Source organism: Meles meles, chromosome 7 (assembly GCF_922984935.1).
Source record: "Meles meles chromosome 7, mMelMel3.1 paternal haplotype, whole genome shotgun sequence".
NCBI classification, from domain to species: Eukaryota; Metazoa; Chordata; class Mammalia; order Carnivora; family Mustelidae; genus Meles; species Meles meles.
The window spans coordinates 125,278,655-125,292,651 of record NC_060072.1 but is presented as its reverse complement, the minus strand read 5'-3'; the positions used below and the strand labels follow the sequence as shown (position 1 = coordinate 125,292,651).

Here is a 13,997-nt window from a genome sequence, read left to right as displayed (position 1 = left end):
ATTTATGCCACGAACCTTGCCAGCTGAATACATAACTAATTTCATTTTCAAAAGACTAGGATGACTTTCCAGCAAAGTATGTATTCTTGAAAATATCTCTCCGTCTTTCTACTGGGTAAGGTTTAACTCTAGAAAATGATAATCCAGACAAAAACTGATCTGAGGGTATAGTGTGGAAGGAAAGAAATACTGAACTTAGATTCGGAACACCACGGCTGGATAACTGGTGTTGTTCCCCAGTCCCTCATACTGCCTGTGGACATTACTCAGACACAGTCTTAAGAAGGTAGGTCATCCGTGGATGGAACTAGAGGGTATCATGCTTAGCGAAATAAGTCAATCAGAGAAAGACAACTATCATATGATCTCCCTGATATGAGGACGTGGAGATGCAATGTTGGGGGTTTGGCGGGTAGGAAAAGAATAAATGAAACAAGATGGGATCGGGAGGGAGACAAACCATAAGAGACTCTTAATCTCACAAAACAAACTGAGGGTTGTGGGGGGGAGGGAGAGGTCGGGAGAGGGGGGTTGGGTTATGGACATTGGGGAGGGTATGTGCTATGGTGAGTGCTGTGAAGTGTGTAAACCTGGCGATTCACACAGACCTGTACCCCTGGGGATAAAAATGCATTATATGTTTATTAAAAATTTTTAAAATTAATTTTAGAAAAGTTTAATTAAAAAAAAGGAGGTGGGTCATCTAGTTCTGATGGCCGACTGCAGTGGGGGGTGGGGGTGGGGATGAGGGAGCAGAGCTGGTAACAGGAATACTGGTAGCAGCATAGAGGAAGGAAGGAGAGAAGGAAGCAGGGGAGAGAGGGAAGGAGCAAGCCTATGGGAGGGTATAGCAAATGTAGGAGCAAACACTTCCATTCTTCAGTGGAGACCTAAGGGCATCAGTAGTTTAGAACCTAGCATTGTGGTTGATCGTGATCATGGCCCTGAGTTATCCTGAAAAATCAAAACTATATTCAATTTTATAAGGCAGAAGTAAATGACACCTGTTAGAATTTTCGTTAAAACTTCTGTTTCACATTTTGGCAAATAAAACCCAAGCTGTAGAGAAGAAGAGCTTCCAAACCATGTTGAGGAGATGTTGGGGTGTCGCTGTGGTGGGCAGCTTGGGGGGAGGAGGAGTGTGCTCGTCACCTTCCTGTGGAGAAACTCATCCTACATCTTTTTTTATGTATGAATTTCTGTTTAAGAGTTCATTAGAGGGAGAGAGTTCCAATGGTTTAAGAAACTATTTGAAAGCTACTACTGATCTAGACATTTTGGTAATGCAGAATTCCTTTCCTCGGTGTCACTAATATACTCTGCACACACATTCAGTCCCCAGTAACAGACCTGCTGTGGACCTGGGTCAGAGCCACACGGAGCCACCAGCCCACTCCCGACAGACCCCCATAACAGCTGGCCAGCTCCTCAGGGCAGTAGAGCTGTGCCTGAGGAAGGTGGCAGCCTGGCCCGGCCAGTGGGATGGGGCACGAGGAAGCACAGGGGCCCGCCTGCACACCTTCCCGAGGTACCCCCCGTTGACACTCTGCATGTCCCAGCTGCGGCCCCAACTACCCACCTGTGAAGAGGACCCTGAGAGAGTGTAGCAGCCCTCCTCAGGAAGTGATGGAAAGAGGCCAGAAAGACGAGTTCAGAGCAAGGAGAACCCTGGGTGAGAGGGACCCCCCACTCCTGGCACCCTGGTCCCAGGGGCTGTGCTCAGGTAGCCCTTATTCAGCAGAAGAGCCTTTCCAGAGCCGTGTTTGTTCTGCTGGCCAGGATCACCAGCGAAGCTTCCCAGCACCCGTTCCCTCACGGGGAGCCCAGGAATCTCTTAACGTGTGCTGGCTCCTCAGGTGGGGAGGTCGCCCTCCTCCCGCGGCATCAGGATCTCACTAATGAGAAGCATATGTTCTAGCGCACAATTCATTCATTCTCGTATTCCCCGTGGCTCATTTCCTCCCACAAAACACGGCAAGCTTGGAAATGGCGTTTGCCAGTAACAGCATGACTGCTGAATCCTGAGATAGTGTCTCCCTTTATTCACTGAAAACCTAGGCCAAATAAATGCCTCTTTCCCAGCTGCTTGGTTCCCTTCAGTTTGAATTTGAGCCACACTTCTGAAGGATGTCTTTCCTGACAACCACACCCAGCTTTTCACAGAAGGTCCTCTGATAGTTTTGGGGTTGCAGGTCAAGCCTTCTCTCGTGCTCAGGTACTACTGAGCTCCTATGCTGAGGATATTTCTTAGTGCTGGGAAGAAGACAAAAGGTATATAGGACCCGGGCCCCAACTCACGGAGCCTCCGGTCAGAGAGAGGAGGCAAGACGCGGGCCAGGGGTTAGCAACGGAAGCAACATATATTTTGGAAAAGTGATGCATCGACACACGCCCCAGGAGTGCTGAGACGTGGGGACAGACCTTGAGTTCTAGAGACACTCAAGATAAGCCCATGATGTGACTTGACTCTTGAAAGATGGGGAAGTTTCTGGAAGAGAGAAACACCACGGGCGATTAGAGCAGCCGTGGCCGGCAAAGCCACAGACTTAAGTCAGGTGTACACCGTGTGAGCTGATGTTTGAGGAGCAGAGGGTCACGGGGTGGGGTACTAAAGGGGCAGGTGGGGAAAAGAGCTCTGAGCTCGCCCAACCTCCACCTACAGGGCCCAGGGCCTCCCTTTTTTTTTTTCTTTTTTCTTTTTTTATTAAGTTTTTGATGTTAATTCCAGTTAACATAGTGTTGTCTTAGTTTCAGGTGTACAGTTTCAGGATTCAGCGCTTCCACACAACACTCGGTGGTCATGGTGATAAGTCCGCCCTCCGTCCCCTTCACCTGTCTCACCCCTCCCCGCGCCCACCTCCCTTCTGGTGACTGGCAGTGTCTTCTCTATAATTGGTTTGTGTCTCTTTTTTTTTTCCCTTTGCGCATTTGTTTTTCTTAAATTCCACATACGAGTGAAATCATGTAGTATTTGTCTTTCTCTGACCGACTTCTCTCACTTAGCATTATACCCTCCAGCTCCGTCCGTGTGGTCAATGGCACGATTTCATTCCTTTCATGGTTGAGGCGTATTCTGTTGTGTATATATACCACTTCTGCCTTATCCACTCACGTATCGCTGAACCCGGGGGCTGTTTCCGTGATGGAGCTATTGTAAATAATGCTGCAGTAGACAGAGAGCATGGATCCCTTAGAATTAGTGTTTTCCTATTTGGGGGGCAAATACCCAGTAGTACAGTTCCTGAATCATAGAGTAGTTCTATGTCTAACTGTTTGAGGACCCTCCATACCATTTTGAATGGCAGTGGAAGCCCCACCCTGCCTGCCTCCCATCCCCAGGGATCGTCCCAGCACTTTCCGTGTCTTCCTGCACAGTACTTCCTCCTCTTCTTCCTCTTGGTGTCCTCCCCACCCCCACCCCCCAGTTGACAGTGCTGCCGGTTCTTCAAAACTTACATCCTCCAGAAGCCCCCTCCACCTTCCCTGCGCTCCCAGAGCAGGTGCACAGAGCAGTGGCGTGGTCTCCAGTCACTGGCCTCTCTGGCTCCTGCCGGCACCACCGCCACCACTGCCGAGCCAGGGCCGTACAGGCTGGACTGGGAAACTTAGGAGCTGTGGAATTGGGGCGTCCATTCACCAGGCTTGCCCTCAGTTTAGCTGGGAGCAATGTTAGAAGTGTTTTTCTAGTTGATGTGCTCGTGTTGTCGAAGGCGGAGGCAAGTTAGCTGTCAGGTTAGGTTTGAATGAGCAGCAGTTGGATCCATGAGCTTCAGGTCTCTCTGTCTGGGTCCCTTCGACCTCAACGGATATCCACTCCCTTTGCAGAGCATTGACTCAAGAATCCAGCCTGGACAGAACAAACCAAAGAGTGCACACCGCCTCCTGGCCGAGGTGGAGATCCTGGCAGGGCTGTGTTGTGCAGGAGCGCCAGGCAGAGTGGGATGTGGCGGGAAGTTGGGCACCAAACAGCATGGGATCCCCAAGTGGAAAACTGGAAACGGTCGCCAATAGTCGGCTCCCTACCTTCCGGGAAGCTTTCTTCCCAAGCCTACAAGGCCCTAAGCTGCAGGTTTCAAAGGTCCTGCGTTTCCGTTTCCTCAGGAGCGCTTGTTAAAAAACATTCAGTGGAGTAATTTTAAGTATCTAGTTGGCTTTATTAAAGGATTCATGAATTGGACAGCATCCCATCTAGCAAGTAGAGGGGGGAACTCTACTGAGCTAAACAAGAGAAAGGTTTTGTTTTTTGTTTTTTTTTAAGATTTTATTTATTTATTTGACAGATAGAGATCACAAGTAGGGAGAGAGGCAGGCAGAGAGAGAGAGAGGAGGAAGCAGGCTCCCCGCCAAGCAGAGAGCCCGATGCAGGGCTCGATCCTAGGTCCCTGGGATCATGACCTGAGCGAAAGGCAGAGGCTAAGAGAAAGGTTTTTAAAGGCAGAGTACGGGCGCAAACAAAAGAAAGAAGGACTTTATTGGCAAGGTTGCCGTCCTAAGAGGAGCGGAAGGGGTCTATCAGGAAACTCCCTAGTATTCACCGGGAAATTCTATGTTGACTGGTTAAAGGTTATATACCTGCGGGGTTGAAACTGCAGTAGGTGAGGTACCAAGTCTTGGTTTATGGACTTGGGGCCTTAACCTACGTGGCACCATTGTGGGCCTGTGGTCTTGTTTTTTAACACTCTGGAGAACTAAGCAATGCTCTGAGGAGCTCAGTCCTCTCTTGGCTGGTGTTCTTGAGCAGGTGAATCTGAACTGGGCATCCTCGTTCACCGACTCAGTTGAGAAACTTGCCGGTTTGTATTCTTGTCTGGTGCGAATGGAAATCCTCTCCAGCTGGATTTCCATTTCCATTTCCAACTCAACCTGTTGCACGGGAAGGTCTGACAATGCTGGGCGCTTGCTAAGGAGCCTCTCCGGTCTTCCTCCTTTGTTTAAGCACCGTCTGAGCAGAGGAGGCAGCAAGATTGGAGGCTTTGCCAGGGACACCTTCCACCCACTGCATTTGAATGTTGCTATGGCAACTGACAGGCCCTAGAGGCAGCGCCAAGTATTGTTTCTTTCTTCCGGGAGAACAATCCACTATTGCACCTCCTGATGGGGGGGGGGGGGGACGAGGGAAGGCAAAGATTTGGAGACCCGAGGGGAGAATGGTTGGTACTCTTTGGCTTTCAGGCCTCGAGGGGACCCGGTTGCGCACTTGCCTGTTTCAGGTAGTGGGTCTTTGTCGGAACAGGCTCGCAGTGGAACACTCTGGGCACTGAGGCAGGACAGGAGCCCTGCTGAGTGAGGCGGCCACACCAGTGGCCTGGGGCGAGTGTGCGGGGATGGCTGGAGGGCTGGCCAGCGCTCTCCAGTGCCTTCCGCTGCCAGCCGCAGCCATGGGCCTCAAAGCAAGGTTCTCTGCCTGTGAGACAGGTAACAGCCAAATGACTTTGGGCACTGGGTCTGTGTCTGGAAAAATTAAAAAGGGCAAAAGTCACCAATGTTGGGAAGGTTTATAGGAGATGCAGCAGGGTGGATGAGAAGAAATAGCACTGGCCCTGAGGACGGACGGATGGACAGACAGATGTAAGTCTGCTCCTGCCCTGTACCCCTCAGGATACCTCCCCAATCTCCAATGTCCTCGTCCAAAAGAGAAAAGAAGTCTTATTCTACGGTGTTGCTGTGAGATTATAGACAGTGCCTATAAAATACATCTGCTGTGACCAGCCTATACATAATAAGTGCTCATTAATGTTAAAAACTAATTAATAACTGAAAGCACTGACGTGGACATATCCAGTGTCCTCCAGTACCAAAATCAATTGGAAACTTTTTAAAATACTCACCTAAGGGGTGCCTAAGTGAGTCAGTCAGTTAAATGTCCATCTCTTGGTTTTGGCTGAGGTCATGGTGTCAGGGTGGTGAGATCAAGCCCTTTGTCGGGCTCCACACTTGGTGGGGAGTCTGTTTGGGATTTTCTCCCTCTTCCTTCCCACCCCCACACACATACTCACTCTTTCCCTCTCTCTTAAAATAAATAAATAAATCTTTAAAAAATAACATTAAAATACACACCTCTAAACCAGGTTTACTGGGTTAGAATTTACAAAAATGAGACCAAGAATTCTCTGTATCTTTTTTTAAACTTTCATAAGTAATTCCAATGTAATCAGTGTGTGATTTTGGACAGGAAATTTGCTTATTTTTTTGAGAATGAAGAGTATAAACAATGCTACATTACCTCCCTTTTTTCTTTCCACTCCCACCAGCCCTTGTCTTGCGACCTTTATTCTACTACACTCCATAGTTTTCTGGTAGAATTACCTGTGTTTGCAAGCAAGGATGTTTGAGAAAGTGGTTGAAAGTAGTATTTAATCAGAAAGGCAAGGAAAAAACTAAAGTTTCTATCTTCCCTGAAAGAAGCTGAAAGGAATCCACGAAAAGCATGTGCCATCCCTAGATGACTTTCGGACCATGTTGGCTACCAACATGACACTATAACACGACTGGTGTGATATGTGTAAGCCTGAAATAGGCATTTAGCGTGTGTACAGCTGACGTTTTTTCTGCATCCCACAGGAACGTGGCTGAAGAGTGGTCTAGGCCTCGTGCACCAAGAAGGTAGCCAGAGGACGTGGACGTACATTGCCCCTCAGCTGGGGTACTGGGTGGCTGCCATGTCTCCTCCCAACCCAGGTAACACGAAGCCAACACCCCCGATGGTGGGCAGTGATTTCTTTGAGGGTTCAGGCTAAGTATGCTTTTGGAAAATTACTTCAGCAGGGAGATCACGTCCTACTCAAAAATGGTTGAGAAGGGCACCTGGCTGGTTCAGTCAGTGGAGCCTGTGACTCTTGATCTCAAGATCGTGAGTTTGAGCCCCACATTGGGTGGAGAGATTAAAAAATGGTTGAAAATATGAAAATCAAATGACCAAACGAAGGTATTTTGTGGGGGTGGAGGAGTTCTGATTGTGACTCTCCCATCTAGGATAAGAATAATGCACAGAACATACTCCTGTCTCTTGTCTCTGTTTTACTCAGACAGCTGCTATAGGGAATTCCTAATCTAAAGCCCACAGAGGCGGTTCAGACCTCCTCCCTAATTCCAGAGACAGCTGTGGCCTGTAGTAAGAGAAATGTGGGGGCAGGGCACTCCTCAGAGCCGCTAGCAAACAGTCCCCATCAGAGCCTTCTTGGGGCAAAAAGCTTGATATGACATTTCCTAAGGCTTAAAAACAAACTAGTTGCTTTGTGTCTAGAACAATATTTGTCTCCATTAAGCATATGTGAATTCATTCATATTTTTTAAAGCGTAACTAAAAAAAATTTTTTTGACCTATATGCTCTAAGTTATTCCAGTGAATGTTCTAGAATTGTTTCTTAAAATAGTCACGTTTGGAGAATTCTGTCCAGTGATGGCTTCTGATGCTCAAAATGCCTTTAGAATCTGTATCACTTAGACCCCCTTCCTTAGTGAGACGTTTCATTGGTGGCAGATCTTGATGCTCAGAGGGTCCCTTTGATTTTTCTTAGACATATCTAAGAGTTCTGCACCCCCAAGTCTGGTGAATAAAGTGGGTAATTGAGCTAGGTCAAAATGCGCCATGGTTGAAAACTGTCTCTTGTCATGAAGGACTCTAAAATATGTCAGCAGTGGAATGATCACCAGAATGAACTCCCAGAGTAACTGATTTGATGGGGGTGTTGAGACATTCGTCCCATGCACTTTCTGTTCCCATTCTAAGAACATGTACATTTCACATCCATTTTAAGAGTCTGTATTTCCCTTTGTGATAGTGTTTTTGGAGCAGTAGAGGTTGTGAGCCAGGTACAGAAATGCCCCGGTCTCCAGATCTGAAATACCTAGAATATGACTAAGAGGAAGGAAGGAAAGAAAAGAAACTCCTTAATTACCCAAATAGAGGCCACAAAGCCCATGCGTTACAGTTAACTTTGATTCGAGATAGATTTCCGACAACCGTGGCTCTCAGTTTGCCCATCACGCCACAGAATAATAGATCCTCTGTAAAGAAGGCAGAAAGAACCTCTTGCCGTAGGTCCACCAACCCTTCCTAGCAGCGAAGGAAGAGACAAAAATCTATAAAAAGCATACAGAGCATAGCCCCTGGGGGCATTCAATGTAGAAATACATACATTAATAACCTCACAGCTGTCTCTCTTATAAAAACAAATTACAGAGATGCTGTGCCTTCATGAGCCCAAAACCAACAAGAAAATAATTAGGGCTTTTTTTCTTTCATTCTCTAGTAAAGAAGGAAACGAAGTACGGCTGTTAATTTTCTAGAGATTTCCATTGGCAGAAGTTAAGATAATAACATTTTAAGTACTTAAAGGATTGAGCTTGAGTTATTTGGAAGTGATTTTTATGTGTACCCCAGATTTCTTGGTGGCTCCCACCAAGGCATTGCTCATGTCTCTGGGGGTCGTGTCTGGGTAAAAAATTATTTCTCTGAACGACTAAGGCAGTGTAAAGTTGTCAGTTATTTTTCCAACTTTTGTATATGTGAACACCAGTCACCCCATTGAAGTGAATTATGTTTTGGAGAGAATGGTGGTACCTTTTGAATTTAAGTAATGTCACTATTTTCAAAAACTAGTATACCTCCTTGGGCTTATCTAACTCTGAAGTGGTCTCCTTGCAAAGATTTTTGAAGAAATCTAACCCTTAAAATATCAAGAATCAGTAAATAAGCAGGTGTTTATGGTGCATAGTGATCATAACAATGCCAGTCAGACATAATGAAAAACTACACTCCTTCCTTCCCGTCTATCGGCTCACTGCAGGGATGCATGGACACTAGTGTGTCCCCAATATTATAATTTGGGGAGGTTTTCATTGTTGCTTTCAATCTGTCTTCAGTGCCATTAAGATGGATTCTTACTACTATTGAGCATAAAGAGTGAGTTAAATTCCCTCTTGGGATTCTTTACAACGTACATTAAGAAGAAAATAGTTTAATCTCTGCTACCTTGTCTGTAAGTTCTGAAGAGCTCTGTGGCTAAGGTCAGCTTAGCCATTTCGAAAAGGCGGTACAGAGGAAGACTTTATTTTTTAAAATGGAAGACATTTTGGAAACACTTGACAACCCATATTCTGTGGATTTTTTTTTTAAAGTCATAGCTGATTTATGTCCTACATTTCAACTGATTCATTTAGGTAAAGGGTCCTCTACACAGTAATAATTGTCCAGGGAAAGTGCAAATAAAATCTTATGATTTTTTTTTTCTCCTGCAGTACGAGATCCCTGGATATTCAGGGATTTCTGAATCTCTCTGACTTTAAGAGTCCCACTCATTATGTTATCATGCATCCTTTTTCTTTTATTGAAAGATCATGTCTTTAGAATGCTGAGCGTGCTACAGAATGCGGCTGTCTTCCGGCTATGGAGGGACCCTTGACACTGCATTTATTTAGTATTTGCGTATTCAGACTGCTCCCTGGCCACAGCTGCTCCAGGGACAGTCGAGGTAGTCCCTTTCCATTGCGTGAAATTCTGGTGATCTGTTAGCCAATCACCTAAAGGGTGTTTGCATCTGGCCCCCGCTCCACGCCCCATCTGGGAAGAGGAAGCAAAAGAAACGCTCTCAGTTTAGTGTGTCCCTCTTCTCCTTTCAAGGTGTTCTCCAATCTAAAATGCCCTTTTCTGACCTTCTAGGTCCCGTTGTCACACAGGACATTACCACGTATCACACGGTGTTTCTTTTGGCCATTTTAGGAGGAATGGCTTTCATACTTTTGGTTTTGCTGTGTCTCCTTTTATATTATTGCAGGTAAAGTTTTACCTTTTTGGCAATCTCTTTTTTTAATTTGGAATTTCTTGGGCGAGCATTAATACTGAGGTCTTTTTTTTTTTTCTGAATCAAGGTCCTTTTTTTTCTCATGAAAAAATATCTAAGAACTGAACATTTGTCCTTAAAGTTGTGAACAAATGAACATGATGTGGGGGGCATGCTGTTTTATAAGTTTGCTCAGAAAGGGAGTTTTGGGTTGTTTTTTGTTTTTTTTTTTAAGTGTGACACTTGTCATGACTCGTTCAGAATATTCCTGAACACTGATTAAGAGATGATCTTCTCAAGGACAAAGCAGAACTAAAATTCTTATTTTGATGTCTCGGCTATTCCGTTTGTGAGAATGTTTGTTGTCGACTCTTGGGGGACCATTTTTGAAGCGATAACTTGGTTGAACATCTAAAAGCCTGCCAGTGAGATCTACAGCGTGTGCTGTTCGGAATCAAAATAAGGTGGAGGGTGTGGGGTGAGAAGGCTTCTGGCGGCTGATTAGTAGTTACGTTTCTTCCTGTGGAAATGGAGACTTGGGATTTTGAGTGGAACTTTACGGCTCCAAGAATGTTTAACCTTTCGGTTTGGGTTTTATCTTTGATCGCAGGCGGAAATGCTTGAAACCTCGTCAGCACCATAGAAAACTGCAACTTCCAGCAACCCTGGAGAGTTCCAAAAGGGATCAGTCAACTTCCATGTCTCACATCAACTTGCTCTTTGCTCGTCGGGAGTCAGAATTCCCCGGCCCCCTCTCTGTCACCAGCCACAGCCGCCCGGATGCCCCAGGGCCCAAGGAGCTGATGAGCGGGGTCCATTTAGAAATGATGTCTTCCAGCGGAGAAGTGGACATGCACACGCCCATGCTGAAGCTCTCCTACAGTACCTCACAGGAATTCAGCTCTCGGGAAGAGCTTCTCTCTCACAAGGAAGAGGATAAAAGCCAAATCTCCTTTGATAACCTGACACCAAGTGGGACACTGGGAAAAGAGTACCACAAGTCTGTGGAGATTTTCCCCTTAAAGTCCAGGAAATCTCTGGAAAGAGAAGGCTGTGAGTCCCCTGGCAACAGTGAATACAGGAGGAGCTACAACGCCATGCTTTCCCAGCCTTTGTTTGAAAAGCAAGACAGAGACGGTCAGGCCTCTGGTAACCATATTACCACAGGAAGCAAGCTCACCATTCAGGAACACATGTACCCCGCGCCTTCATCTCCCGAAAAGGAGCAGCTGCTGGACCGCAGGCCTACTGAGTGTATGATGTCGCGATCAGTAGACCACCTGGAGAGACCCACGTCCTTTCCGAGGCCAGGCCAGCTGATCTGCTGCAGTTCCGTGGACCAGGTCAATGACAGCGTTTACAGAAAGGTCTTACCTGCCTTGGTCATCCCCGCTCATTATATGAAACTCCCGGGGGACCATTCCTATGTGGGCCAGCCCCTGGTCGTTCCAGCCGACCAGCAGCTGGAGATCGAAAGACTGCAGGCTGAGCTCTCCAGTCCCCACGCAGGGATCTTCCCGCACCCCTCCTCCCAGATCCCGGCACAGCCCTTGTCCTGCCAGGCCATCTCCCAGCAGCACTTGCAGGACGCAGGCACCCGGGAGTGGACCCCGCAAGGTGCGTCCATGTCAGAGTCGCTCTCCATCCCGGCATCCCTGAACGATGCGGCCTTGGCTCAAATGAACAGTGAGGTCCAGCTCCTGACGGAAAAGGCGCTGATGGAACTCGGCGGTGGGAAGCCGCTCCCACACCCCCGGGCGTGGTTCGTCTCCCTGGACGGCAGGTCCAACGCGCACGTTAGGCATTCCTACATTGATCTCCAAAGAGCTGGAAGGAACGGAAGTAATGATGCCAGTTTGGATTCTGGCGTGGATATGAATGAACCAAAATCTGCCCGGAAGGGAAGAGGAGACCCCTTGTCTCTGGCGCAGAACCACCCGGCTGGCCAGGAGCATCCACCGAAAGAGCCGAGGGCCGCGGACAGCGCCTCCTACACGCAGCTCGTGTACCTGGACGACATGGACCAAAGCGGCAGCGAGTGCGGCACCACCGTCTGCACCCCTGAGGACAGTGCCCTGCGGTGCTTGCTGGACGGCTCCGGCCGGAGAAGCGGCGGCCAGCTGCCCAGCCTGCAGGAGGAGACGACAAAACGAACTTCGGACGTGCCCCCGGAGCCGCTCGCCAGCCCCGAACAGAGAAGATCTGCTCAGGAGGATGACGAAGAGGAAGATGAGGAGGACCAAGGAGAAGACAAGAAGAGCCCCTGGCAGAAACGAGAGGAGAGACCTCTGATGGCTTTTAACATTAAATGAGCGATCGCAGAGCCGCCCGACCGTGGAGTATAATACAGTTGCCAAAAATTCTTTCTTACGGAAGCGTTTACCTGTCAGTGGAAGACGTAGGACAGCGGCGCCCGGGGGAGTGGACTTCCGCTGCGTCAGGGTTCACTGTGTCATTGTCAGAAGAGAATCAAAGTTATGACTCAGAATAAAGGATGGTGTTAACCGATGCCTCGCCTCCAGGGAGATGGCTGAATGGAGCTCCCGGGTGTCCCTCGGCGTCTGGGACACGGAGAAACCACAAGTGATGTTGCTAAGGTTCTGCTAATAACCTCAGTTCTCCCTCAGATGCTGGGAACGGATGAAACTCTTTCCACATTGCTTGAATCCATTTTATCACGATAATGCTCCTGTGAAGTTATTATTGAGAAATTAGCTTAGCACTTAGTGTCTCGAGGTATGCATTATCTCAAAGGAAAGCTATGCATCGCTGCTTCGTGCTCTTAATTTGCTTAGGTTTTTTGCGTTGGTTCGGTTTTGTTTCGGGTTTGCTTTAAAAACAAAAACAAAAACAACGCAGTTTGGTTGTAAAGATTTCCTTCGTTCATTATCATCTGTTCTGCTTCTCGGTGGTGTATTTCGATGTCTCCTGCCGGGAACTCCCGAGTATCACCTCTTAACATCCAAGCCTTTTGAATGAAATCGTACTGAAGTTTTTATCAGCTGAGAGCCCTTCAATTCTGGTCCCATTAACTCCAAGTGCCTTTTTTACAGTGACAACAACAGTCCCTCACCTTTCTTCTTCTTTTTTTTTTCTTTCTTAACTCCTTTAATTGAACTGCCTGGATTTTATAAAGTTATTAAATGATACCCCTTTTCTTTAAGCTGCATGCTGCCAAGTGCCCGTTTGTGCTCCAAATTCTCATTTCAACGCAGTGTTCTCTCTAGTTCCCATGTGTGACGTGGATTCTGTTGAGCTAAGGTAGACTAGAGGACACTTTAGAGATCCCCTTCCCTCCTCTATCCCTTCGGCCACTAGCCACCATTATGGTTTCATTGGCTGTCTGTATATACGGTTATGTATCAACTCGGGAATCCTATGGGCTGGTCTTGCTCACCCAGACATGGAGTATGGACTGAGCAAGTGAATGTGACTATTACAGAAATCGTATGTACTATCCAAAAGTGCCAGAATGACTCTTCTGTGCATTCTTCTTACAGAGCTGCTTGGTTATCCAAAAATGAAAATTCAAAATAAATGCTGAAGGAAAAAAAAAAACAAAACACTATCCTGTCATCCTTTTCATTCATTCTAAGCCATTATTTGTTGTTTTGGGGTTGCTCTTAAAAATTGGCTCTTGAGGGGGGTGCCAGGGTGGTTCAGTGGGTTAAAGCCTCTGCCTTTGGCTCAGGTCATGGTCTCAGGGTCCTGGGATCAAGCCCCGCATCGGGCTCTCTGCTCAGTGGGGAACCTGCTTCCTCCTCTCTCTCTGCCTGCCTCTCTGCCTGCCTCTCTGCCTACTCGTAATCTCTGTCTGTCAAATTAAAAAAAAAAAAAAAGAAGAATTGGCTGTTGGGCACCTGGGTGAAGCATCTGCCTTCGACTCAGGTCACGATCCCAGTGTCTCGGCATCGAGCCCAACAAGGGGCTCCCTGCTCAGCGGCGAGCCTGCTTCTCCCTCTGCCCCTGCTTGTTCTCTCTCTCTCTCTCTCTTTGAAATAAAGAAATAAAATCTTTTTTTAAAAAAGAATTTCCTCTTCATTCCCCAGCAGTCTGAAATGCTGGTTGTTGAACTTCTATTCAGAGATTCCAGAGTGGACACGGCAATTAAAATCCACCTTTTTTGTTTAGTTTCATTCAAGAACACAAGGTGACATTTTGTTGTGTTTCAGATAGAGAGAAATGTCTACACTTTACCAGAACACTGATGTGTTC

The 13,997-nt window shown here is 47.1% G+C and overlaps 1 protein-coding gene across 1 annotated transcript in view; it reads left to right on the top strand.

Moving 5' to 3' along the window:
- The window catches only part of FAM171A1 (family with sequence similarity 171 member A1), a 130,202-nt gene extending 116,778 nt beyond the window's left edge, over positions 1-13,424 (top strand). Inside the window, exons 6-8 of the mRNA XM_046013666.1 lie at positions 6,562-6,678; positions 9,662-9,776; positions 10,393-13,424. Coding sequence (XP_045869622.1) covers positions 6,562-6,678; positions 9,662-9,776; positions 10,393-12,094 — 1,934 coding nt within the window. The 3' untranslated portion in view covers positions 12,095-13,424. The remainder of the gene's footprint in view (positions 1-6,561; positions 6,679-9,661; positions 9,777-10,392) is intronic.
- The last annotated feature ends 573 nt before the right edge of the window (positions 13,425-13,997 follow it).